The 26,577-nt window shown below is 43.2% G+C and overlaps 1 protein-coding gene across 3 annotated transcripts in view; it reads right to left on the minus strand.

The window, feature by feature from the left end:
* Nucleotides 1–9,461: 9,461 nt before the first annotated feature.
* The window catches only part of FAM107B (family with sequence similarity 107 member B), a 127,167-nt gene continuing 110,051 nt past the window's right edge, over nt 9,462–26,577 (minus strand). For all 3 annotated transcript variants that reach the window (XM_058022562.1, XM_058022563.1, XM_058022561.1), the window contains 3 exons: nt 16,154–16,337; nt 11,998–12,151; nt 9,462–10,068 (listed from right to left, as the gene is read on the minus strand). In XM_058022562.1, the coding sequence (XP_057878545.1) occupies nt 9,952–10,068; nt 11,998–12,151; nt 16,154–16,281 (399 nt within the window). In that variant the 5' untranslated portion in view covers nt 16,282–16,337 and the 3' untranslated portion in view covers nt 9,462–9,951. The remainder of the gene's footprint in view (nt 10,069–11,997; nt 12,152–16,153; nt 16,338–26,577) is intronic.

Here is a 26,577-nt window from a genome sequence, read left to right on the forward strand (position 1 = left end):
TTTCTGCTAAGCACACATATCTGTGAGAATTTCTTGTCAAACTCTCATCCTTCCCAACACCACACTCTCAGTGACAGAGAGGAACTCACCATTTCCACCTGCACCTTCCATTCTGCTGCTGCCAGCCCAGACAGGCTGGGGGAAATCAGTTTTAAATGGAGCTCACGATCAAGGGTGGAAAAGCCACCATGGATGTCTGCTAGGAGGGCCCTCAAGCACCTCAGGGCTTGTTTCCCTGCCGTCTGCAGGATCAGCAAGCTGTGCCTACAGCACCCTTGCAGTGACAGAGAGGCTTTACACAGCACCAGTGGTACTGCCTGGGTTGGATGTGTGGCTCAGGCCACAGGGCAGAGACACCCTGAGTCTCTAGGAAAAAAATTCCTTCCCCTGCACCTTTGTGCTAGACACAGCTTCCAGCTTTCAGACCAGCCAGGTGTTGAAGATTGCAATGCAAGATGTTTTCCATTACCATCTGTATGGCAGATTACCTTTGTCAAGTGGGCAGTTTGCTTTATCTCTCTCTTTGAGTGACCACATTCACACCTCCCTTGGAAGGGGAAGTCTGCTGATAACAGCTATTGAATGTCACTGCATGGCTGATAAGAACTATAAGATCCCATTGTGAGATGTGAGCCCAGGGGGAGGAGCCAAGCATTGCTACCCAGATATAATCCAGAGGTTTTCAGACACCAGCACGGCTTCTCCATGGGATTCCCCAGAGGAACAGCAGCTGCCTCTTCTCCCACTGGATCTTCAGAGGAAGAATACATCCTTCTCTACAGATGCCCCTTGCTCCAACAGAACCACCCCTGACACTGCAGGAGGGCTGCAGCCACATTTCCAATGGGACTGCTGCCAACAGCCTGACCCACAGGGTGTCAGGTTGGGTTCTGACTCTGTCAGTGTTGTTCTAGTGTACTGCATTGTTTATTTTATCCTTTTATTTTTTTTCTTTTTCCTAGTAAAAAAATGTTATTCCTGCTCCCATATTTTTGCCTGAGAGCCCCTTAATTTAAAATTTATAGCAATTCAGAAGGATGAGGAAGGTTCACATTCTCCATTTCAGGACAGGCTCCCGCCTTCCTTAGCTGACTCACAGAATCACAGAATTTTTTAGGTTGGAAGAGACCTTTAAGATCATCGAGTCCAACACATACTTCAAGGAAAGACTCCTATCTTTCCAAACCAAGACACCAGGATACAACCCTGGGCATATATTTTCTGTATTTCAAGCAAGTCTCCCCATTCCCATTCACAATTTAATCTGCACACGGGGTTTATGAGGCACAAGGGTGGTGTTTTATCTCAGAGGGTGTGTGGGACAGTCAGTGTGGCCCAGCTCACATGTGTGGACCCAGCTGGGGGGGCTGCAAAGCATGCACAGAGGGGAAAGGAGGCACATGGGGGGTGCAGAGGGCTCCAAAGGGAGCAATCTCCCCCTTGCAGGCAGATGGCAAAGGCTCGAGGAAGGAGAGAGTGTGTTCAAGTGTGTTCACACCTAGGGGGATGATTTGGATGCAGGCAGGGAAATGTGGCAGGGTCTGGCTGATTTGGCTGGGCTGCTGCTCGTTGTTATAGCAACAGGAGGAGCCTGCTGCCAGTGAGGATGGAGCTGAGGATGGGGAACATTTTTAGAAAGCAAAGAGAGAGTTTGAATGGGTACAGAGAGAGAAGTTGTAGGTATGGAAACCAGCATGGCAAACGCAGGCAGATGAGTGGGATGTGTGGGAATGGGGGATTCTCCCCACCTGCATTCTCATGGTCCCATTGCTCCTTCCCTGGGGCAGGGGGAGGCTCTGGCTGGGCTGTCCCTGCTGCTGGGAAGGGCTGCCAGGCCACAGAGGGCACATCAGTGCTCTCTGGGGTGACAGCAGGATGAACACCCTGCTGGCGGTGCAGGCAGTGGGAGGGGGCACAGGGGGATGGCACAGGGATGGGATTGCTGATGGGATTGCAGCAGGAGGTGAATCCTCTGCAGGACCCCAGACTGCAGCAGTGGTGGCTGTCACCACATAAAGCAAAGGAGCAGCTGCTGGAGAAGGCTGCTCCAAACACAACCCTGGCACATTTGGGCTTATCACATCTCCAACCTGTGCTGAGAACACCTGGGATCTCTTCAGGGACCTGCCTGTGGATAGCCCCAGAGACTCCACAGGAGCCACCAGAGATCTCTCCGTGGTGAACCCTCATGCTTTAGCACAGGACACCAAACACCCCTCTGTGAATCCAGCTCCTGAACTCTTGAAACACACTCAGTCAAGGCTTTTAAATGCGGGAAATCAGCGATGTCTTAGCGGAAATGTTGATGACATTTGCACAGAAAAATCACGAAATAATAACGCATTTCCCCGAGGAAGCAGCAGTCATCACTCTCGACAGCTCAGCGCTGCCGTGTTTTTAGAGGAAAGCTCTGGAGAGAAGGAAAGGCAAGCCCTGGATCCCTGCTTTGCCCAGGAGAGGGCAGCAGGCGGTGGGAGTTGAGCGGGGGCTGCGGGAGCATCCCCGAGCATCCCTGAGCATCCGGCCCTGGCATCCCTGAGCATCCTGCCCTGGCATCCCTGAGCATCCCTGAGCATCCCCAAACATCCCAGCAGCGGCCTCAGGACCCGGGCAAGGACACGCCTGCACGGCAAATCCTTCCAAGAGGCTTTTCATGGCTTTAAGGAGGGCAAGGTGAGTTTGCCCTCACATTGCTTCTATGTATTTTGGGCTTCTTGCTAATCACAGAATGGCTTGGGTTGGAAGGGAATTTATTGATCATGTATTTCCAACCCCCTGCCACAGACAGGGATGCACCCCTAGACCAGGCTGCTCAGGGCTCCATCCAGCCTGGCCTCAAACACTTTCAGGGATGGAGCATCCACAGCTTCTCTGGGCAACCTGTTCTAGTGATTCACCACCCTGCGAATAAAGAACTTCCAACATCTAACCTAAGTCTCTCCTCTTTTAGTTTAAAACCATCCCCCCTTGTCCTGTGACTGTCTGCCCACATAGAAAGTTGCTCCCCCTCAATTTTGTAGGATCCCTTCAGGTACTGGAAGGCCACAATGAGTTTTCCTCAGAGCTTTCTCTTCTCCAGGCTGAACAAACCCAGCTCTCTCAGCCTGTCTTCCTAGGAGAGAATGAGGAGAAAAGCTCCTGCCCTCGGATCATCTTTGTGGTCTTGTCTGCACCCACTGTGACAGCTCCATGTGCTCCTGGTGCTGGGACCCCAGGGCTGGATGCAGCATTCCTGCTGGGGTCTCTCCAGGTCAGGGGCAGTGGAGATGGAATCAAGGAACAAACTTTTGGCACTCTCCTTTTCACGCCCGTAGGGTTTTTGTCATCATGGTCCTTTTTGAGTAGGGCTCTGAGATACAAGCTTTGAGATGTCTTTATTAGTTTCTCATTTATGATCTGTCAGAGTTTTTATCCCCACCTGCTCCTGGTCCCTGCACACCCAGTATTTCCCATCTCCACTCCCCACAAACCAAGGGCTCAGGCTGGGTTTCCCTCCAAGCTGCAGCAGTCAGCCTCAAACACCCATTTCAGGATCCATCCCAAGGATTCTTTGTTAATTAAATGCCTTTCATTACAAACCAGCCCTGGGAAATAATCCAAAGGCAAGGAGGCCTGAATAGGCAGGAAGAGCTTGGGGTGAAAGGAGACAATAGGAAAGGAATCAAAAACACAGTGAGACTTCAGGGGAAATAAAAAGGCACAGGGTACATTAGATGTGAACACAGATGCAGGCTGAGTGCATCATCCTCAGAACTGCTGTTTAACCTTGGCTACAAGGTGGAAACCTTCATCACTCAGGCTCTTGCCTTCCCACTGTCTGTTCCTCCTTTTTCCTCCCCAGACAGCAACCTTGCTTTCCAGCATGACTGAGTGGCTCTAACTGCAGAGGGGCCTGTAGCAAGTTTGCAGCTCACCTCTTGTCTGGTTATCATAACAATTTCCTAATACACAGGGAATAGAGTTCCTGGTACTCCTGCAACTCCCTTGCAACAAGAAAATTATAAAAATTGCAAGATCTTTGTTTGAAGAGAATTTACTCCTTGGTATTTAAGAAGTTAATTCTATCAGTACTAGAAGTGAGAGTAAAATTTCCCCAACAAACCAGAGGTTGTGATGTTTGGGGCCCACTGGGTTTAGCAAATTCCCCAAATCCACTTTGTTGCTGAGCTCAGCTCATGAAGGTGGTTCCCTGAAATTGTATGGAGCAGAATTCGCTGAAAGGATTAGCACCAAAACAAAGCTGGATGAAGACAAGAGCTCAAATTGTACATTAGAGAAATCACCCCTTATGACCCACAACCACAGTGATGAAGGATGTTTCAGGTTTAACAATGTAAATTTAAGGGGTCTCTCTCTTTTTCTCCTGCTACTGATGAAAGCAAAATCCTCATCAGCTTTTCATCAGACAATCTTTTAGGCTTCATTTACCAAAGGAAGAGAGAAAGGACAGATAACCAGATGGACACAACCCCTCCTTCAGGGAGACCATTTCAGATGGGCTGGGTTGCCATGTCCTGACTCCACAGGCAGCTCCCTTTGCCTTTCTGTACCAAGCAGCACTTACCTTAAATGAACCCCACTCAGGGGCTCAGGCTTTCTGGGTACTCTTAATTTTTGAGCACAATAAAGTAAACCTGGCATTTCGATTGCATTATTAAAGGTTTGTTTCCGAATAGTTGAAGAGGGGGAAAGAAACATGTTTCTCCTTCCCATCTAATCAGGCTGAAGTTTCCATGTGCCACCTTCAATCTGTGTTAAACTGCTCGTGCTGTCCAACTGAGAGATTAGACTTGGGTGCATAATGGAAGTTAATTTCCAAAATGATTACTTAGATAATTAAGTACTGTGGCTGTAGCAGTGGGTGATTCTGGCTGTGGGAGGTGCTTCCCATCCTCCTCCTTCCCTCACAGCATTGTGGAGATGCCACCTCCCCTCCTGCTGCTCAGTGATGAACCACACAGACATGAAGGGCCAAATCTACTGAAGGCATCCACTGCCTGATCCGTCCTGGGGCACAAAACTCCATGAAAAAGAGAGGGGTGGTTTGGAGGTGGCATTTGAATTCCTGGCTTCAGAATGCTTGCAAGGTAGGCAGTGTTCCCTGCCAGTCAGGCATTGTGGGCTCCTGCACAGTCAAAGGAAGGCAACACGCTCCACAGGGCTGATTGCTCTGCTCTGATAGCAAGGAAAAGTGGATGATTAGCTCAAATGCAGGTACTTGAGTTGAGCAAAATCAGCCCAGAGAACAGAAGCAGTCCCTGCTAAGCTCAGAGAGGCCCTGCAGGCCATGGGAGGGACCCAGTGCAGCCCTCCCCTAGGTCTGAAGCAATGCAAAATCTGTGGAACACAAGCACTGGAGTGACAGTGAGGTCATCTGTGCTTTGTTACCATCACCAAACACTTCCTGTGGCCACAGTTTCCACCACTTCCATTGAGGAGAGTCATCCTTAATATTGACAGCAGCACAACAAACCTTTACTCTGACAGATGGAAGATTTCAAACGGTTTAAACTGGCAGGGGGAGGGAAAAAGCATCTTGTATTTCCCCTCCTCAAATCTCAAGTGTTTGTGCTCTTCCTATTGCAAAGCCTTGAGAACTCAACTTGCCCTCCCATTCTTCCCTCTATAAACATCAGTTCTGATCCTATGGAAATTGCACAGCAGCAGCTCTTTGGTCTCCAGTTATTTTCTTAACTGGTCACTGCAAGTGCCACCAGGCACTTCAGGTCACAGACACTACCCACAGACCCTCTAAGAGCAGCTGAGGGACCTCGAGGTGCTTCTTTCCACACAGCTATGGCATGGCACAACCCATCTGCCCATGGCCACAGGAGCACAGGCAAAGCCCCCAGTGGATTGGTGCTTGCAAAGCCACGTGCCAGAACCTATTAGCTCAATGCAGTCCAAAAAAGCAGACAAAAGGAGGATCATTTGTAATTCTGGACAAGCTACAAAAGCAGGTCACGTGCCCTCACCATTTTCCTTGTGGAGCTGGAGTGAAATATTGAAGGATAATTCAGAACACATTTGGCTAGACTTGAGGAAGGAGAGCACAGGGCAGTGTCTCCAGCAGGCCACAGGAACTCACCCCTTATTAACTCTGTTCTCTTTTACCTCCCCCTCATCTGAGAGCTCCGGGAGCGGCTCCAGCACCATTGCATCAGCAGAGCTGCCAGGACCCATTCCACATGCTGAGCACTTTCTGAGGGAAAAAACCATTTCCTGACATCTGTTCTGAATTCACTGCTCTCCTCCTCCCCCAGCTCATTTCACCCCATGCTCCTCTCAGCTCCCCCTCCACTGTCACCTGCCCAGCTCACAGGGCTCCCCAGTGTGAGCTTTATGCAGAGCTGATGGCACACAGCTCTTCAGCCCTGTCCATCCCCTGCCACCTTCCCTCTCTGCTGCTGGCACAGCATTTTGCTCTTTGCACTGAGCTGTCTGACCCTAACCCAGCAAATCCTTTGTGCCTGCACCTTCTTTCTCATGCCCAAGTCTTTCCTACTAGAACCATACCTTGGAGCACTGGCTAAATTAAAAGGAGCATTGTAGGACTTGAATGAGGACCAGGCTTGTTACTCTCTTCTCACTCCCATTTGAAATGGAGCTATTGCAATGCTGATAATTCCAAGGATTGACAGGGAATGATTTCCACAATTACTTGTCTCCCATCAGAAGTTTTCCTTCATGCTCTGCCTCACCTTGCATTACCTGAACAGCTGCACAGTCCTGTTAAAAATTTCCTGCATCTCATTTATTTGAAGGATAACACTGTTCAGAGACACAGCAAAGTCTTTCTGTCAACTTTTGCACACATAAAGAGGGATGCAGGGTTTTAAGGAACCAAGAATCATCATGATCTTGATATTTCCCCCCACACTGCAGAATGTGAAACAATCTGGATATCTCAGTGCAGCCCCCAAAGTTTTGTTTTTGGCAGGATATGACAGACACCACCACATACACCAAGCATGTAGTAGATTTTATTAAGCATAGCTTTGGTTCTAAGTAATCCACCCTCATTCTTGTAATACCTTTAGTTAAAAACAATTATACAAGAGCAAATACAAAAAATATTAAATTATGAAAACAAATCCATTAAGGCTCCCTTTTTATATTTATATATATTTATATATGTACACTCAAACAAGTGCAGATATTAACAGAATGTTAAAGCCACAAAAATGCTAAAAAATTTACTACTATACTATCAAAAAGCAAGAGTTTTTAAAAAAGTACAAAGTGGTAAGTGAGCAATTTTCAGATCACTGAAGGATTCACTGGATTGCTTCAAAACCCACAGAGCTGAAGGGCAGAGCAGGAATTGCTTATGCTCACTGCAAGCAGTTTCTTACTTGAGTAGCTGCACAGGACACTTGTGGTGTGACTGACTGGCCACCCATTGAAGGGTTGCTCAATCCTGACTTCAAATCAAGCTTTTTCCTGTCAAAATTGATATGAAGGTGGCTGGGGTTCCTAGGACTAGCAGGACTCAAAGATGTTCTAACACACACGTTGATGTTCTGTTCACACAGAGAGTTAATTCCAATGAAAAACAAAAATAAAACCACTTCATGCTGTATGTACAAGGGAGTTTCCTGGCCTCCTGTGCTTCAGAAAGAGAAACTCTACCCTGAATCACAGGCTAACCTGGGGGTGAAAGCAGGCTGCCCTTAGTCTTGAGGGCCTGATCCAGCACAGCCACTGAAGCCACACAGGGGGTCTTTGTCCCCCACCACTCCCAGTGCCACTGACTCCATTTCACTGTAAATGTGTGGGAGGATTGCCATGGTCACCAAGGGGAAATGGCTAACACCAAGTGGTCTGCTCAAACCAGAGGAAGGTTTCCTCACTCACTTGTAGACTTCTCCATACTGAGCAGAAGGTTGATGTGGAGCTGGAAGCAAGAGGCAGGATGTTTGAATTCTGGGAACAGCTAAGATGAAACATGAGCGGGGTGTGGAAGTGTCAGACATAGTGCGTGTCTCAACACAGAATCAGGGCAAGCGTTGGAATGATGTATTGCCAGAAAAGATCCTCTCTTGCCAGGAGAAGGGAAGAAGAGAGGGAAGTACCTGCAGCATTCAGGGTGCTCCTTTGTTGAGATAATACATGGAAGAGTCTTACATTTGGCCTTTGTCTTTTGTATGTCCATAATCTGAACAGTGTTAGACCATCTTCACGTTTAATGCTCTAGGCGTGAGTCACACTGCAAGTCTAAATCAATGGCAATATGCTTATCACAATTCAATTTACCCTCAATCTGATTATGTCCTCACAAAAAATGCCTGTATCTTAACAAATTAAAGTCTGTGTCTAGGAAACATTTCTAATTGTGAGTGTATTGTCCCCAGTGCTAATCTGAAATTGTATTTAAAATGTCCAATACTCATAGGAAAGGCAAAAGGAACTATAAAAAAACCAAGCAAACAACCCTCCACCACACCTTTACAATACAAACATGCCACTGCTGATATTAATAAAAAGTGTTCTCAAACAGTTATGTCCAATGTAATTACAAAGTAGAAATTGTTGTGTTTAGCATCCTAAGGCAAAGGCTAGGGATTAGATCCTCAGCAGGTATGTGTGAACACAGTTTCAGTGAGAGCTAGGACTGCTCTGAGCAAGGAAGATCAGAGTTTGTCCCCACATTGTGAAGATACATCTGCACCCAATCACACCAGGTAAGAATCCAATTCTATAATCCTACATGAGCAATCTGTTCCCCACTCCTCATCCCAGGCTTTCCTGGATAACTAGTAGTCATAAGCATGAAGGATCAGATTCTGTCATCCCTGTGCAAGCTAAGCAGTATTTTATGTAATGGCAAATCACAGGGGCAACTTGTGGAAAGGCAGAAGATGACAGAATTGGACCCAAAGTCTCAATGGTAACAAACTTCCTTCTTGAGGCTGAATGAAGGATGGGGTAAAATGAATTTCATTTTATGCCTCACTTTAGGGTAAAAAAATTCATTTCAGTAGATTTCAGTAATTGGTTTGGTCTGGTTTAAACACTTCTCTACTGCAGAAACAGCAAAGTGTCTGCAAGCAGAGTAGGAACTGATGGTAGATCAGTTCCAGCAAATGAGTTCAAACACTACCAAGTGATGTGTTAACACTGTACTCTGTTCAGCATGTCCTTGGAGGAGAAAGGCCACAACACTAAAGTAAGCAGGATTTCAAAACATGAGAAGTAGAAGACAGATAATTTTGCTTTGAGAGGTAAATTCACAGGTAGCACTTCACAGACCTGTACACAACAGTGTAACTTTCCAGACAGAGACAAATCAGTCTCTGGAGTCTCCCTGTGAAAGGATCATCACATTTTCATTCTTTCATAGCCCAAACTCTACATGCCAAACAGCAAGAAATGGGCTTTAAGGCTGCTTAACTTTTCACTGCTGGTGAATTTTAAGCATTCTCATCTTGCCCACACCTACCTATCTTAGTGGGGATGGGCATATTCTCCTAGATTTAATAAAAATTCCAACTAAACACACATTATTGTGGGATATACACAAGCTGTAGGTCTAGATGGAGGACATCTACCTGCTTAGCAAAGCTTGATATAAAAGGAGGACTTTTTTTCTGTTTTAAAGCAAAATATAATCTGTGTATCTCCACTAAACGAGGATCACAAGAGTTAAAGCAGTGCAACACTGAAGGAGTTTCTCTATATCCCTGGTTAAAATCTCTGAGAAAGCATGTCAGCCTGGTCCATGACACTGAACTGACAAAGACACTCCTTATCCATTGATCTCAGGACTGTATTTGGCAATCGATCTGTTTACGATATTGTCTTTTTAATCCACACGTCCCAGGAATTAAAAATCTCGTCTTCAGTAAGTGTCAGCTGATGCTGTTATTTTGCCTCTTGAGGGGCAAATGTGAGACAACTTGCAAAAGCCTCTCTCTGCAGGAAAGCTGGAAGTCTAAGCAGGCTCTGGCTCTAGGAGTCTGGTGCTTCTGTTGCTTCCTGGACCGTCCTCCTCAAGTTGCCCTTGACTTTGACAAATTCAGGAGCGTTTTCCTGCTCTTCCTGTATCTTCTGCTTCTCCAGTTCCAGCTTAAAAGGGAATCACACGTTAAAAAAAGTTTAGAAAACACATCATTGAAATACAAGACAAAAAACGAAAGGTTTCAATAACGGACCATGCCAAACTCTTTAAATTGCTTCCTTTCTTTGTCTCATGGAAAAGATAAAATTGCTTTTCTTTGGGAGTATCTGTTCTCATAAACAATAAATCTTTTCAAATCCTTGGCTCTAGCTTGTTCCAGATGTCCACCTTTGCCAGACAGACAAAAACTCTGCAAGCCCAGTACAAGAACAAGATGAAGCATTTTTTAAGAAATTCTTGGACATCTTCATTAAAGAAACAACAGTAATTCCCTTCTCTGGCTTTTACAACAGAACAAGGAAGAATGTGCCTCGTGGGAGAACACGTGAACAGCTACTACTGAGCACACCTGCAGAACTGATTTCTGAAAGTTTAGCTATGAAGTTCTGTATCTAACTTGAGCCTCTTTAAGAGTATCTGGTTTGTCTATCACAAAAAGCAATAAAAATCCAAAAATCTTCATTGGCCCTAAGCCATTCATTTCTGAGAGGCCATTCACTGCCTTTTTTAACCAAGCTGGAGCTCCTGCCCATGCAGACACTTGAAATTTCCATGTGAGGAATGGAAATGCTCTGTGTGAGAAGGCTCTGCAGTGCCCACAGAATATGGACTGCTTACCCATCCTTAGGGAAGGCAGATCAGTTGGCAGAAAGGGAGGAAAAAACCCTTTAGAAAACTAACAAAAGTACCTGAAATGAGCTTTTTTTTTTCCCTTTTTCATCAGACCAAGGTCTCCCTGATTAATGGGGACCACGTACAGCACACCTTAATAATCTCTGCTTTGTTTCTGGCTCACTGACAAGGGACATGCCTTGTTTCTATAAATCAGAACAATGTCCCTCCATGAGTCATGTTGTCAATTAATGCCATTCCTGTGATGTTTACGAAGTCACAGCACTGTTTGCATGGGCAGGCTTTTCCTCTTCTAACAGAATTTTCTGATCTACATAATCTATGTTGGATGGCTCAGTTTCAAATCAAATCTTCCCACAAGCTGGGCCCTTAAGAGAAATAAGAAAAATGACAGGATGATACACTTAAAAATACAATAGCTTTCTCCAAAAATATTTCTAAACCTAATTAAAACAAAAAACCCTCAACCTATAATAAAACCCTAAAACCTATAATGATTGGATTACATGTAATTTTTAACAGCAATTATTTGGCTTAATTGTTTTCTTTTGAGAAACACGGGAGGTACTGTTTTAAAGCACTTATTTATAGCATTAATTTATTTTAAAATTGCTCGATGCACAGTGACTTCTCTGATGAGCTGTTTCACTGCAGGGATATTTTCTCTCAGGCACATGAAGTGCTTCCAGAGCCACAGAGACATTTGGCTCATCCTGTGCCTGGCAAAAAGCTTCACCACAAGGAACTCCAACTCCACATCAGCTCCATGCACAGGGCTGGAGGACTTTTTCTTTCACTTAAAAACACCAATGGGCTCACACATTTTAAGACAACATAAGATCTTTTAAAAATTATCTAATTTCTTACATAACCCAAGAGAATCAATTGGTTTTGATTAATTAAATGTAATTTTGAGGTACTACAGCCTAATAGCCATTCTTAGTGGATCATAGTTAGACTACAAAAATTGAGTAAAACACCACAGCTTCATCAGTGCTCCACACACATTCCTGCTGGCTGAAGCAGGATTCATTTGACCAAAGGCAGACCCCATAAGCAGTTCCTGTACAGTAAGTGACAACAGGTAATTAAAGAGCATGATTTGATTTATCCTAAGAGATACCTGAATTTAACCAGAGAAAATATGACAAAAATTGGCTGCTGCTTCTTTTCTGTCTAGAAAGGGAGCCTCAGGTGAGTAGCTCAGATGGAGATGTGTAAATGTCTGTAATTCCTTATCTTACCTGCTCCAGTTTCTGCTGCCGTTTCAGTAATTCTATTTCCAGGTCTGACTTCTTCTTCTGGGCTTCCTCTTCTTTCTGTTGTTTAATAACCTGATCTCGTTTCCTTTTCTCCATCACCTTCTGCAGCTCTGGTTTGTTCTGAGGTGCAAGACCCCTGCAAGTTACATGAGGGGGGAGAAAAGAGAGATCCATTTCAATTAGCTGGAATTCACACAGAATTGCAGGCAGCTTTACTAAAATCAAGTAGTTGCCTATTTAGATATAAATAAATGCCTATTGGGATATAAATAAATAAATTAAAAAAAAAAAAAACATGCAGACATTTGCCTGATTTCTAACCAGCACCCTAAGCTAGAATTTAAGCCTTTAAGACATTTCCCTTGAATGTGCATGGTAGCATTTCTCCTGTATACTTCATTAACTTTCATCTTTAGCCTTCAGTGTATTACCTTGATTCCAGAAGAATGGACTGAAAAAACCATCACAAATGAAGACATTATCAGAACTAGAAACAAATTTTGGACAAGAAGAATTTGCTTGGTGCCTGATAACTCTGAAGGACTGGGCTCAGACAGCCCTGTGCAGGCTATTCTGTTCACAGAAGTCTGTATGGACAAAACTAAAAAGCGGTCTGTCACACTGCTCCTGGAAATCATGGATTCTCTCCTTGCCTTGAAAATGTGACAGCTTTACCCATGCCTGGTTGTGAAGCTATTTCCAGTCAGAGCTCCCAGGCTACATCACAAAGAGCCCAAGACAACAAAAATCCAGAATAAAAAAGTTGCCATCACCTTGGAGACCAGACAAAGCCTGGAGGATTCCCCCTCTGAGAAGCCTTTAGGTGCTACATGAACTGAATGTTTTGAGCCTGTTCAGCACAAATTGCTTTCCAAGCCAGCTACTCTGGAATGAGAAAGCTCCCTCCTTGGGAAGATGCATGACATTATTTATACAGGCACACACATGGATACTCACTTCTACTTATTTTTGTGACTTCAGCTGTTTCTTTTATCTCTGTTACGCTGTGATGGTTTCAAAATTTGTTATAAGATTCAAAGCTCTCCCTGTTATTCAGGTATTAGCATCACTTACAGCAGAGCAGGGAGATCTGAAATTTGTCTTTGTTACTGTTGTCTTTCCTGGGAAGACAATTATGTGAAAGCATCCAGCGTTAAGTTTAACATCAACCATTTTTTATTTCAACTTTAAGAAATTCAATAACCTGAATAAGCTTTCAGGAAGAGTGTTTTTATCCTTCCTACTTGCTATACATCTGTGGTTTCCTAATTATTCATTAATATGCATATCTGACAGCATGTCCAATAAAACATTAAAATGCCATTTTATGGTGGCATCTAGGAATGACTCCATATATTATGCAACACTCTCTCCCTGTAGATACCCTGACAGCAAAATCAAATATTTAGCAACACCAAATGCTGTTCCCTATTTCTCATAATAGATCTCATGGCCTGAGTGCAACAGAAGCTACAAGGCTGTGCTCATATTTTATGTTTCATGCTATTTTAATCACATTTTAACACATAAAACTGAAGTCAGGCAGGAAAAACTGGAGTCATTCTTCACTACTACTACCACTACAACTACTACTACTACTACTGGATTGGTGAGAGCAGAGTCAGTGGAAGCTTCCACACTGGCAATCAGGAGTGAAAACAGCCACAAACCAGGGAGCAGCTGCTGAGCAACATCACTGTTGCTGCTTTTCTCACTGAGGATGCACCATAACAAAGCAGAGGCACTGACTGGTTCAGATGTGCTGTAACAAAGGGAACACAAGAAGCTACAAGAAAATAAACCCCTCAGTCCAACCAGGTGGGGGTGGCAGGTCTGTAACAGAGCTATAAAGTCAATCCTGTTCCCACTGTTAGGAAAAAAGGAAAAGCAACAAACTGGTGGGTACTGGACTAACTGGGGTCTGGTATCCCCTCCTGGTGACTGTTCTGGTTAAATCACAAATCCTAAGGCTTTGACATACAGCAAGCAAAGTGTGTTACAACACAAGTGAGAGCTGACAGGGCTAAAACCTCTGGAAGGGACAGCACCAATATTCTGCAGAGCTGAGGTCTACTCCTAATAAGGAAAAACAATTTAAGTGACCAATGCCTTGAGGTAGGCACCACCTGAATCCCTTTTTTCCCCTCCCTTAAACAATTACCCTTTCTGCAAGTAAATAACTACACCACTTCTAGACCTGACAGACACTCCTCACAGTGGAGAATGACTGGACCAGTACCAACATCTTCCAACATCCATTTCTGGCTGTTCAGAGCTGATGGGTCCACAAAATGAAGCTGCTGATGTCTGCACTGAGTCTTTGCAACAAAATAAGCAGCATGTTTAGCAGACTTCTATAAGAGCACTGAAAGTCCTCCTTACACTTGAAAATTTTCTGTAACAAAGCAGAACAGAGCCTAATATCTACATTACTGAAAAGCCTCCTATCAGAGCTCCTACAGTGACACAAAGCACAGAAGACTAACCCTCCTCTAAAGGATACCAATTTTTCTGCTGGTGAAAATCCTCACAGTGTTTATTTCTGCAGCAATAAATAAGAATCTAAAATTACCAGCTGCAGCTAATCAAAATTACAATAAGAGAAGAAAGGGTATTGAGGTCTGCACAACTTTTCTGAGTAATAGGATATTTTCCTAGAAGAAAAGAACTCCATACTATTTTAAAGTGCTTTATGCTTTCATAAACTTAAAAGAAAAAAATAATAGTCTTAATTTATTGCAGCCTCCACATCCTCTAGATTAAGATCATCAGGAAACTTCAACTATTTCTCTTTCAATGACTATAAACTCCTTGGTGCCAGGAACTGACTTTGATGTTTAATCCCATTAATGAAAAATAGGACAAACACCTATTTAGGCCAGTTTCTTCCAATTCAGTTGGCATTCTGTAAAATATCTCTCCTTCTTCATCACTAAAGAAATGCTATATTGTGTATGCAATTCATTTAGAATTAAGTCTCTAAGCCCAGCATTTGTGAGGATTTTGCTACTACATATAAAAAGACCCCTTCTCCTCTCAAATACTACAATGCTAAAGGATTAAAAAACAAGAGAGAGAAAAACTGCCATAATGTGACTCTTCCTGCCAAATACACAAATCCACCTCTGCTGGAGTAGCCAAATTCATGGGTTTTTTACTCTTCTTTATCAAAGTCCGAGGTCTCAAAAAGTCAGATTGGCTGCTACCACCAGCTTTCTGCCCAAATGCACTCTGAAATACAGTTATTCCACTTCTATTTTATAGATCCCCACATTTTGCCTTTGTAAAGTCCATTTTGGATGTCTTCAATGCAACAAATCACCAACTGATATCATAGCTGGTTTCTGTTGGTTTAAACAAAGCAGCATCAACAGATTTTCTGCCTTTTCCTCCACCAGGTGGTCTGGTGGCTATTTTCTTAATGTGCTTTCTAAGTGAGTTCTCTGTTGCTGAAGAGATTTATTAACAGAACTTCAGCTATGTCTGGGCCAGGTGCTTGTGTCTCTGAAGTTGATGAGATGAAGGCATGGTTTGTATCTCTAAAAGCAATATACAGAGCAACAGCTGTGCATCCCATCCCAGAGAGGGGCAGGCAGCATTTGCAAAAACACACAAAGAAACACTTGTGCAGCAGCAGAGCAGGCTCCAGACTATCACACTGCATTGTAAGACAGATCAAGTAAGTGGAGAACAGTTGCATGTGAAATAAATTATGATTTCTCTGATTTAAGAGAAATGGCCTCATAAACTGAGTGCACTGGTGAAAGCTCACAGATTTTATCATCCGACGCTTAACAGCAAAATTTTGTCAAATATTTGATAACATTAAGAGTACAAGATAAATTACAGTGGCCAAGTAACTCATATGAAATGTAACAGAGGAGAACTGAACTGCTTCCTCTCAAAACTGACCCTCTGAGTATTTACAAAAACAAAATGAGAAGCCTTCTAAGGCAAGCTTTTGCACTGAAACTCAAACAGAAATAAATGCCATGGTTAAGAATCAGAGTCTTTCAATTTACAAGACCTGACCCAACAAAAAGTGCCTGCTGGGTACTTAGCTTCATTTTGATGAAACTAAAATTCCAGTTGTGTGTTTGGGGTGGGAGAGTGGCACAAGTGATTTTTAGACTCTTACCTTTTCTGATTCATAAGCAGCTCTCGATGGAGATCTTGATGATTCCGGGATGACTTCACAGGATTAATTAATTTCTGAGGTCTAATTAATTCAGGATTGTCATCATCTATGTAGTCTGGTTCAGCCATAATCTTTCTTGGAATGGGAAATGGATCTTTGGGTTCAGTGTCCTTGTTCACAGTATCTGTAAAATGGGAAAAACTGTAGTGAATCTACACTGAAAGGCCTTTTAAAGATGTCCTAAACAACAAAGTCAGCATATTACACTGGCAGCAGTCATGCTTTTGCTGGATTAGTTTTTTCTGTAGAAAGTAAAGGCTCTCAGAGAAAACATCAGTAGCATTTTTTAAATGGGCAGCAATTCTATAACAATGGCATCTCCAACAGCCTTCATCCAGTGACTTGGAGACAAGTTTCCCCCTTTTTGAGAAGAACTTGACAAATAATTTAGTTTAAGTGTGTGAAGACCCTTATTGATTTTAATAAGCCGATTCAGATGAAGCATTTTTTGATCAGTACTACTGAGACCCTAAAGACATTTTAAATGCTGTCTATATTAAATGCTGTGAATGTGTATCAAAAGCAAAGTCTCATTTTGTGCTGTCAGTGTCACGTCAGCTGTGGGGAAAATGCCTCTGTGGATAAGCAAGCCCTGAACTGTATCGAGCAAAGCTTCCATGTGGAAATGGCCAGATCTGCAATTTTTGTGATGGGGGACTGACTTCTGAGTGGCAAAGCTGAGGAGAAAAAAGTTAGGTGAGGTTGTTCTTTAAAGGCTGTATTCCACCCAGTGAAAATCCACAGAAATCCACTGACCTGAAGACAATGAATTATGATTTATTTAATTTGGAAAAGTGGCACTTTGCTATCCTACTATAGAAAACTTATCTACTCATCAAATCACAACGTTTTAAATCAACAGCTGACAAGTAAATGATGGCTTTTCAAATAATTCCTATGTGACCATTGATACCCCTTTCCATTAAAAAGCACAAGATAACCAGCATCCAAAACACGTTCAGGGAAATTCTGTCTCTCTTCACTGTTGTGAAAACCTGTACGCAGAATTTGCAATTGTCAGTTTGATGAAATGTTGGCCCCTCAAAAATAATCTCACAGCATGTGGGTTTACAGACATGCATCAATGGGACAGGAAAGAAAAGGCAAGAGCCTTCCATTCTCCTGACTAGCAGAACAGCTGAATGCTGCACACTGTACCCACAGGGCTAAGGGACAACCCAGAGAATCACTGGGATTTGCCGTGCTCTTTCCAGCAAAAGCTGAATATGGGCTTTAATTCACATCCCATTGTTACCAGCCCTTCCCTCCCTGTCTCACCCCATGGGCTACAAAATCTATGTTCAGCTGCAGTTTAATCCCTGAGCTATTTTCTTTCAGTAGGAATCTCATACTGCTGCTCAGGTCTGACCAAATCCACTTGATATGGCAGAAAGATTTTCACTTAATACTTCAGGAGATTAAAACTGAACAGTACCACCATCACCCAGCTGCAGCTGCTTGCAGGTGAGGAAGCAAAACACCATGGAAGTTCTCAGCAGATGCAAGAAGGTCATTCAAGATGTGAATGTGTCCAGCAGACTTGGCAAAGCTCTTTCAGCTTCTTTTTTTTAGAATGGATGATGTGAACTGTGTGTTAGTGGTGTTACATCTCACACACCAAATTTCTGTGGAGCAACTTCAATGAGAAACAGCTCACCAGTGTGAGCTGCTCTCAGGGTGGCTCCTTCATGGGTTCTTCAAGTTCATATAAAGAATTTTTGAGTTTTGTGAGGGTGTCAGGTCTCACAGGGACCTCTGAAACTACTATAAAAGTTGTGCACAGTTCAAAGCTATGGAAATGTATTGCTGTACATGGCAGAAACCTCTTAGTGACACTGATCATGCAAAAAGAAAACCTCTCCTGTCACCCCTTCAGAGTCCTTGCTTCAAATCAAGCAACCAGCTATCACCACACATGGCAAATACACAGGATCACTGGAAAATGGGCCACAAGAAGCTTGGAAGACTTCTAATTCAGCCTCCTCCTGAGAGCAGGAGCAGCTTTGAGATCAGAGCAGCTTGCTCAGGACATTTCCCAGCAGGACCCTGAAGATCCCCAAGGCTGCACAGCCTCTGTGGATGCCTCCCCTCACACCCACAGCTGAACCTCTTGTTTCAGCTCCAGCCTGCAGCCTCTCTTGCCCCAGCCATGCACTCTGGTGAGGAGCCTGGGTCACTCTCCTTGGAAAGCACCTTGGAAAGGCACAGGGGCTGCTGCTGGTCCTGCCAAACCTCTGCTCTGCCTGAGCCAGCCCAGCTCCCTCAGCCTCCACCACAGCTCATCTTGGGGGCCCTTGGCAAAATCACATCTCAGATCTCTCACTGCTCCACAGCATGCCATATAAAAACCAAAAACAGCCCCCAAAATCCCTCAACACCACTCAGCATCAGGCTGTTAACATCTGTGGACGTCTATTCTCTTTAGCACAGACAGTGAGTAAACCAGCTGCAGTTCTTTTCTTACATAATGATCATTCTTAAGGGCATTTCATTCTTCCTCAGTGTTCACATCAAGCTTATCACATCTAAATAACTCAAATATTACATACCCAACCTCCACCCAAAATAAACCTTCTCTGTAAATATTTGTTTTGCTTCACTCCTCTATCAGTTCTGTTGCACTGATGGACCTGTGAGTCTTGTGGAAGCTATTTATCATCAACAGCTCTCTTTTAAAGTAAATCCAAAAATAACCTGCTGCTTCTTCAAAATAATTCTTGTTTTCTTAGGTGGAGATGAAAAACACAGAATTACTCTACAACTGCCATAAACAATGTACAATTTTCTTGACACAAGCCCCAGAAAAACAATTTGATTCAACCATTTCTCAAAGTGTGGTGCTGTAATTTGCAGCACATCGATTTGGTTTGAGCAAGCCCTTAAAGGGAAGTTTATTTATTCTTCCTTCTTCTGTCCCATCACTATTTTTAAAACACGTATTCAACTCAGAGGTCAGGAACCGTGGTTTCCCACTGTAACATGAACTCTACTAGCAGCAAACATGAATGAATAAAAACTCTCCTGGGAAGAGAAGAGTTTTTCCATGTGTGATTTAGCTGCAAATGACTTCAACTAGGATTTCCAAATAGAGCCAGCAACACAGGGCACCCAGTTCCCACTCTGTGAATTCTCTCACACCCCTGGCAAACCTCAGCCTGGCTGGTGGCCACTGACAAAGGCCTGCACAGTCACTGTGTAATATTATATGCAAACAATACAATTAAGATAAGGTGATCTCTACCCACACCCTGTCAAAGCTAACATTTACAAAGCACAGGCAAGTTGCACATAAAAAGGAAACTGAGGCACAAAGGATTCACCACTCCAAGAGCAGACAGGAACAGAGCAGTTTATCCCCAGAGTTTCATTCTGAGGTTCAGCCTCACACCAATAAACTAGTCAAGCTCAATGACAGAATCCCTTAAAAGTCCTTAAACAAGTTTAATCAATGTTCAAGCAATAACAATTAAATCATTATTAATTCCATGAGTCTCTAGTGCTCATAACCACAAAAGTCACAGCCCATAAAGCTGCTTTCAGATCATCACTAGGTGCTACAGTGGGACATTAATAATCCAAATAATCACTTAGCAGGGATATGCTGCCTGAAGAGCATCCGAGAGGCTCCTTTTAACCATCTGCTGCTCCATGATCGACTGAGAATGCACAATCCATGGCTGTGTTTGCTTGTTACCTCACTCCAAATAAAGGAGATTTGGATGCAGGGGATGTTTTAGCTGAGCTTGGCTCAAGTTTAATACACCCACTAATTTGGCAGGTGCTTTCCCAGTGCATGTGCTGAATTAGCTGTTGCTGCACAAGCAGCACAAAAGCATTTATCTACCTTAATTTGTTGTGCCTGAGTAACCAACACAGCCCTTGTCCACCACTTCTTTGGTGTATGTGGATTTTGATCCACAGAGAGAAAGAATAAACTGGGGATCCTGCATGGAAGAGGAATTTTAACTCCTCAGACAACTGCAAGGCAATTTCAACATCCCACTGGACAAAGAAAATGCATCTGTAGAAAAACTGCTTCAGGTATTGTCCCAGACAGAAGTTTAAAGTTTCCAGACAAAAAGATGCTCCTGGAGTAACCAATAAGTATCTCAGCCTTGAAGAGCCAAGACCAAGTGGACACATACTTGCAACTCTCATTTTCATTTCCTTGGAGCACGAGTGGGTCCAGGGAAAACAGAACAGACCCTTCAAAAATTGGTCCTGCTGAAGAGATACAACCAAACCAGGGCATGCCAGAAGTGTGAGTCACATCTGGGGGAACATGTCCAGCAGATACCTTTGCTTCCAATATTATTTACTTTTTATTCTATCTACAGAGGGCTTTTTTCCAGCAAAAGTCCCTTAATGGTAGTAACACTGGAAACATGTGTACAGAGAGAACTACACACAGATACCAGTGTTGTTAACAGATATCTCAACAATGCCAGGTTAAGGATTCAGCAGCTGCCAGTTTTTGCTACAACAGGGCTCCCATGGCTTCCACAGGAGAAAGAAATTCACAAAAAATCAAAACCAAACAAAAAAACAAAACAAAAAAAAAAAACCCTAACCCTGTCATGGTTATATGGCATTCAGGGAATTGCATTTATTTTCTATCTGATATTTTTCATACCAGAAATCACTTTCTACATATGGAATCTGAATATAAAAATTCCTGTGAGAGACCATATATTTATATTATTACACGTATATATGGCATTTTCACCCTTCAAATGATTCCCACAATTATTTCCAGCTGTGAAAGCAGAGGTAGAGTTGAGGCCCCTTAAAAAGCAGATAAATAAATGCCTAAAAATACCAACAGACATGAAAATAATAGACTATACTAGATCCAAAACTTACATTAAGCCTAAATTCACGTGATTTCCTTTTTACCTTAATAAATTCTTGAACTAATATCTTCCACAGGAGCACTAGCTCAAACACTGAATACCTCCTGAAAATTTTATTCTTGAAAAAGCTTTAACATCTGTTCTGGGCTGTACTGTAAACCATCAAACACTTTGTTTTAAGACTTACATTTTTAGCTTTTTAAACTACTGTGCAGACTTGCAGTTTGCTACAAGTAACCCAAAGGCATTCTTGGGGAAAAAAAAAAATCTTGTTTTACTCTTCCCCTTCCAATTTCAAGAGGAATTGAAATAAAAATTCTTCAGCACGTTTCTGCTCAGATGTTACATGACCAAGCACCACCTTGCATCAGCCAGTTTGGGTAGAAAGCAAAAGAGCTGCTTAAATGCAGGGTGTGCTTTGCAGGCAGCACCTCAGCACTGTTTGAACATGAAAGCTCACACTGCTATCTCCTTTATCTGTATGCTCTCAGTGCAGTAAGAGGCACTCCACTAGAGAGATTTACTTGATTAATCCTTGATTATAGATATCATTAATAATTTCCCACAGTTCACCCTTTAGTTCAAAGGAAGAGTTCCTGAAAACAGAATACAAAATACTTTTCCCCAGCCGAGATGCTCAAGCCAGACACCAACAAAGGAATTTGACTCTTACTCATACTGTCTTTTGTGGCTGAAAGGGAGGATGGAGTTTGGGCCGTGGCAAAACACAGCTACACTGCCTGAGGAGGGAGAGGGGAGGACCAGAGAGGTCCTGGTGGCTGCAACTCCTCCCAGCCCCTCGTTCTTTGTTCAAAAGGCTGCCACCTCCCAGTGGAAGATCTGAAGAGTATTGTCTTCACCTGCCTCCAAATCAAACACGTGCAGGGCAGCATGAACCTGGGATTGCCCACTGAGCACTGTATTACTACCAGGTTACTTCCTACATTACTGCTCTTCAAAATTAACATCATGGAGCTTTTAAATCCTTTAGCAGACATCTGGCTTTTGTTTATAGCTCCGGAGAGGAGAGGAGAGGAGAGGAGAGGAGAGGAGAGGAGAGGAGAGGAGAGGAGAGGAGAGGAGAGGAGAGGAGAGGAGAGGAGAGGAGAGGAGAGGAGAGGAGAGGAGAGGAGAGGAGAGGAGAGGAGAGGAGAGGAGAGGAGAGGAGAGGAGAGGAGAGGAGAGGAGAGGAGAGGAGAGGAGAGGAGAGGAGAGGAGAGGAGAGGAGAGGAGAGGAGAGGAGAGGGAGAAGAGAAGAATCTTAGAAATTACCACGTGTTTCTGCAAGGCCAATCTCACTGCTTCTTGTGCACTTCAAAATCTCACGTCCCATTCCAAAGCTGACAAAGTTCTGTCCATGCCATGCCAGGACAGTTTAATTTACAGCACTCCCCTGACACGAGGTATCATGGCTTCATTAGTTCCACAGCTGCCAAAAGACTGGCAGACCACATAGAATTCTCTCAGGAGCAAGGCTCACTTGATTAGGGCAGCCCAAAGCAATCTCAGTGATGTCAAGGATATGGAAAGAAGCAGAGCTGGCTGGCTCCTGAAGCTGTTCCTGTTGTCATTTTAGACGATATTAAAATGACCTAACCCACTCAAAATCTGAAGGAAATCCAGTTAACACTCATTTTCTTCCCTTAAGTACTGCTGAGAGTAACATCAACAAAGCACAGATAAAACATCCAATAAATGAGAAACCAGAAGAAAGAGGGTCATTTTAAAGATGTTTGCATTGGCACTGACACCTAAAGGAAGACAGAGTGCAAGATCTGGGTCAGTGTTACAATTCTCTCAAATGCAGAGAGCTGCTCATGGCTCTTATTCAATTTAAACAGCACCAGGCAATCTCTGATCCAGGGCTTTGAAGTTCAGTCAAGTCTTGGGTGTGGAGGGAACAGCCTTGACCCCCAGAGAGGCAAAGGCCTGGAGAGCAGTGCTGGTGAGGACAAACTGGCTCCTTCCTCTTGGTGTATAGTTTACTTGGGAATGAGATGCAAGACACAAACAGCCTTAAGAATGGCCTCACACCTTCCACTAAAAACCTCAATGGGAAGAATTTGTATTAATCCTACAGAAATTTTCCTCAGGCTGCAAGATCTGCAAGGAAGAATGCAAGAAAGAAATGCAACTACTTAGAGCTGATCCTTTCAGCAGGTTTGAAAGCCTCTGCCATTGGCTTTCAAACCAGCTGAAAGGCTCAGCTCTGAATAGCTGCATTTCTTTCTTCACTTGTTTGGTTAAAACACTGAAGAGGTGTCAGGACTTCACTGTGTAATGAGAGGCAGAAGACAGAAAGAAAGAAAGAGCCTCTCCCCTCCTGCTGCAAGAAGAGGTCTGCACACAAGGTGCTTTAAGAATACTGAGAGAGGAAAAGATGGAGACCTTCCAAAAGGTCCCCTTTTTGTCAGACACAGGCAAAACTCAGATGGTGACTGTCACTGCAACAAACTACTTAATCTAATTTGTAACACAGGCAGTAGAAAAGACAGACACAGGATGAAGAGCAGCACACTGAACAGCACTTATCTTCCCTAAATCCTGGTGTGTGATCCACCCACTGTAACACCGTGGTTCAGTCTGGGACTAACAGCAGATAACACACACTGTGCATCTTACATCACTTGTCTTTCCTAAATTCTCTACATATTTCTTAAGGACTTTATATTCCCCATACTCATTTTTCTCAGGATCCTGTGATTATCTAAATCCCAAGACTGGGATTTTAGGGCTGGGCATGTGGAAAGCCATTCTGATGGAGACCCAGGGGTTTGGACACCAAAAGGCCCTAAGTGACTACAGTGCTTTTGCCCTGCAGAACAATAGCATTTTTGCACACCCTGCTGTCCTCTCATCTATGTCAGTCCTTTGCAAGGAATAAATCATGACTGACAAAGGCACACGACTGAATATACACATAACTTCCACCAAAACACTACACAGGTAATTATAGCACAGTAACATGATTTTCAGGAGATGGTAATTGAAATTATGCCTCTTAGGAAAGGCACTCAGCAGCACAGTTTGCCACTAGATTAATCCCCAAAGGTAAGAAGCAATTTATTTATACATGGGTCAACAGTGTTCACATGCAATTCTGGAATGACACATTTTTAAAAGAGATTTTAAGAGCAGAAAAGCAAACAAGATCAGTTTATACTCCCTGCAGCTACAGTGCACTATCAGTGCTGCAGACCCATCAATGTGGACCACTAAAATAAAATCAGGGCAACTTTGTTTGAATCAAATTTTCCTACATTGAAACATGGGATGCTGCATGAAAACTGAGCTTTGATTTAAAATGAGGAGTCCAAAGAGCAAGGGGAGAGTTTCTTCAGGGCTTGACTGAAGCAAATGTTAAGAGCTATCAAACAGTGGCACCCAGTGGTAAAGGACTTCCTGCAAACAGGAACATGATGGAAAATCTCGGGAGGGAGAAGGGGGAAGAGTGACCCAAATCCATGTTTATATACAAAAATGCTGAACTGAAAGAGCAAACATACCAAATCCCCCACAATTTCAGCAGCCTAAGACATTCTATTTCTGCAAACATCAGCATTAGAGAATAGTGATTCTTCAGATACAAAAGGCTTAACATTAAACAGGTATTTCTGAGGGAGAGGGGGAAATCCAGAGCAGCCAACAGCCCCTTATCAATTGGGAGACTGCAAACATTTCAAACATCTGACTTGAGATACCTAAAAGGAGAGTGGTGAACCTCAAACAAATGCTGTTAAAATCTAGTTCAGCAGCATTCCTCCAGGGAAGAGAGAGACATGTTGGTAGTGGTTGTTTTTCCACTTGTTCTGTATTTTCTTCACATGATCTAGAGAGAAAGATTAAAGACTAATGAGTGTCCCAGTGAGGTAAACAATGCCCAGGACCAAAGGGTGTAGGACATTCTCCTGGAACAGGAATCCTCTTCTGGATGCTGTTATGATAGTGAGGATGGTGATGATGGAGGGTCCTAGCAAATATCCAACCAGGCAGGAGTTTATATCAGACACAAGCCAAAAAGGTTAAAATTACCTTTTATATGTGGGAGAAAATTTGGAGCAAGAGAAGAGGCAGGGTACTTAGCAACCCTGTGAACATGACAAACAACAGCAAACAAACTGCACAGCAAACAAAGTTTTCTTTGTTAAAAAGAAATTAGGAAGTTAAAAAGCAAATGGAAGAGGAACATCTGTAAATGGGAGAATGTGTCCCATATTGAGGCTGTTCTAACAGCTCTGCTCATGTGGTTTTTAAGAAGTGAAGATTAATAACATCTCAATAATTGTATAAGCAACAAGTCTGACAATGCTTTGAGAAATTTTGATGACTGGGTTTTGAGGCTAGAAAACAAATCACTAAAATAAAGAGTACTCATTTAAAGTGAGGGGAGTAAAGACAGTGATTTAGTAAAAGATTTGTGTTCAGCTGCACGGAGAGACCAAATTACAGGATTATAATTATCCCTTCTAGTTCTACAAATTTAAAATCTATGAGTGCAATTAATAAGTGTTTGCAAGGGGGTCAGAAGATTAAAATCTCTGCATTAATCAGGTAGTTATGCATTCAGGAGCTACAGCATCAAAATGAGACCAAGAAGCAAAGTGTTTCTCATGCTGCCTCAGTTACTCCAGTGCTGTAAATCCCCAAATCCTGCCAAAGGAGCACGGCAGGGATGCTGAGCCAGATTCTGCTCCTCAGGGCACAGCAGCATCCTGCCCGGAGTTAGGGCACAGCACGATCTGCTGAGCTGTCACAGCTCCCCTCCCCTCTGGGCCTTTCTGAATGACAACTTAAAAGGAATTCTAACCACCCATAAAAGAAGGCCATTTGCAACAAGTTTAAATACACTGACATAATGAAAACCACACAGTTCACTGCAGCTTGGCAGCCTCCTAAACAGACTCGTAGGTAGTTATGTAAAAGTTAAGTATTTCTTCAGACCGGGCAGATATGTATCAATTACCTGCCAACTCAATAACTCAAGCTCTTTTCATTTTCTAGGAAGAAACCCTTTTCCTAGGAGGAAAAAAAATAAAATCAGAACTAGCAAAGATTACTTTTTTCCCTTCTCTTTGGTGACAAATGGCTCAGAGCAAGAATTCAGCCTCTGTTTTGATTTCTTAACACAGGGAGATTTCCTAGAAACAGACAAAAGGAAACAAAAAGAAATCATTTCCTTAAACCTACTGCTACTCCAAACACACACACTCCCAGCTTAATCACAGGAAAGAAATAAAACCTTCACCTCAAGGAGTTAGTTTTGGCTCAGGGAACTACATCCACATTCCAGCCTGCACTGTGTCCACAAAGAACACCTTTCCTTGCCCAGACCTGTTTTATTCACTCTCAGCTGGCACAGATAAATTTCAGTATGAGGCTCTGCACTGCAACTCTGTGGAAAAAGAAACCACTGCAAAGGAGGGAAAACAGAGCCTGAAGGAAAAAGCAGAAATGAGGACACCAGTGAAACTGATGACCAATCTTCTAAAAGTGAGGTAGAGTAAGAAATTT

The sequence above is a fragment of the Melospiza georgiana genome, chromosome 4, assembly GCF_028018845.1.
Source record: "Melospiza georgiana isolate bMelGeo1 chromosome 4, bMelGeo1.pri, whole genome shotgun sequence".
NCBI classification, from domain to species: Eukaryota; Metazoa; Chordata; class Aves; order Passeriformes; family Passerellidae; genus Melospiza; species Melospiza georgiana.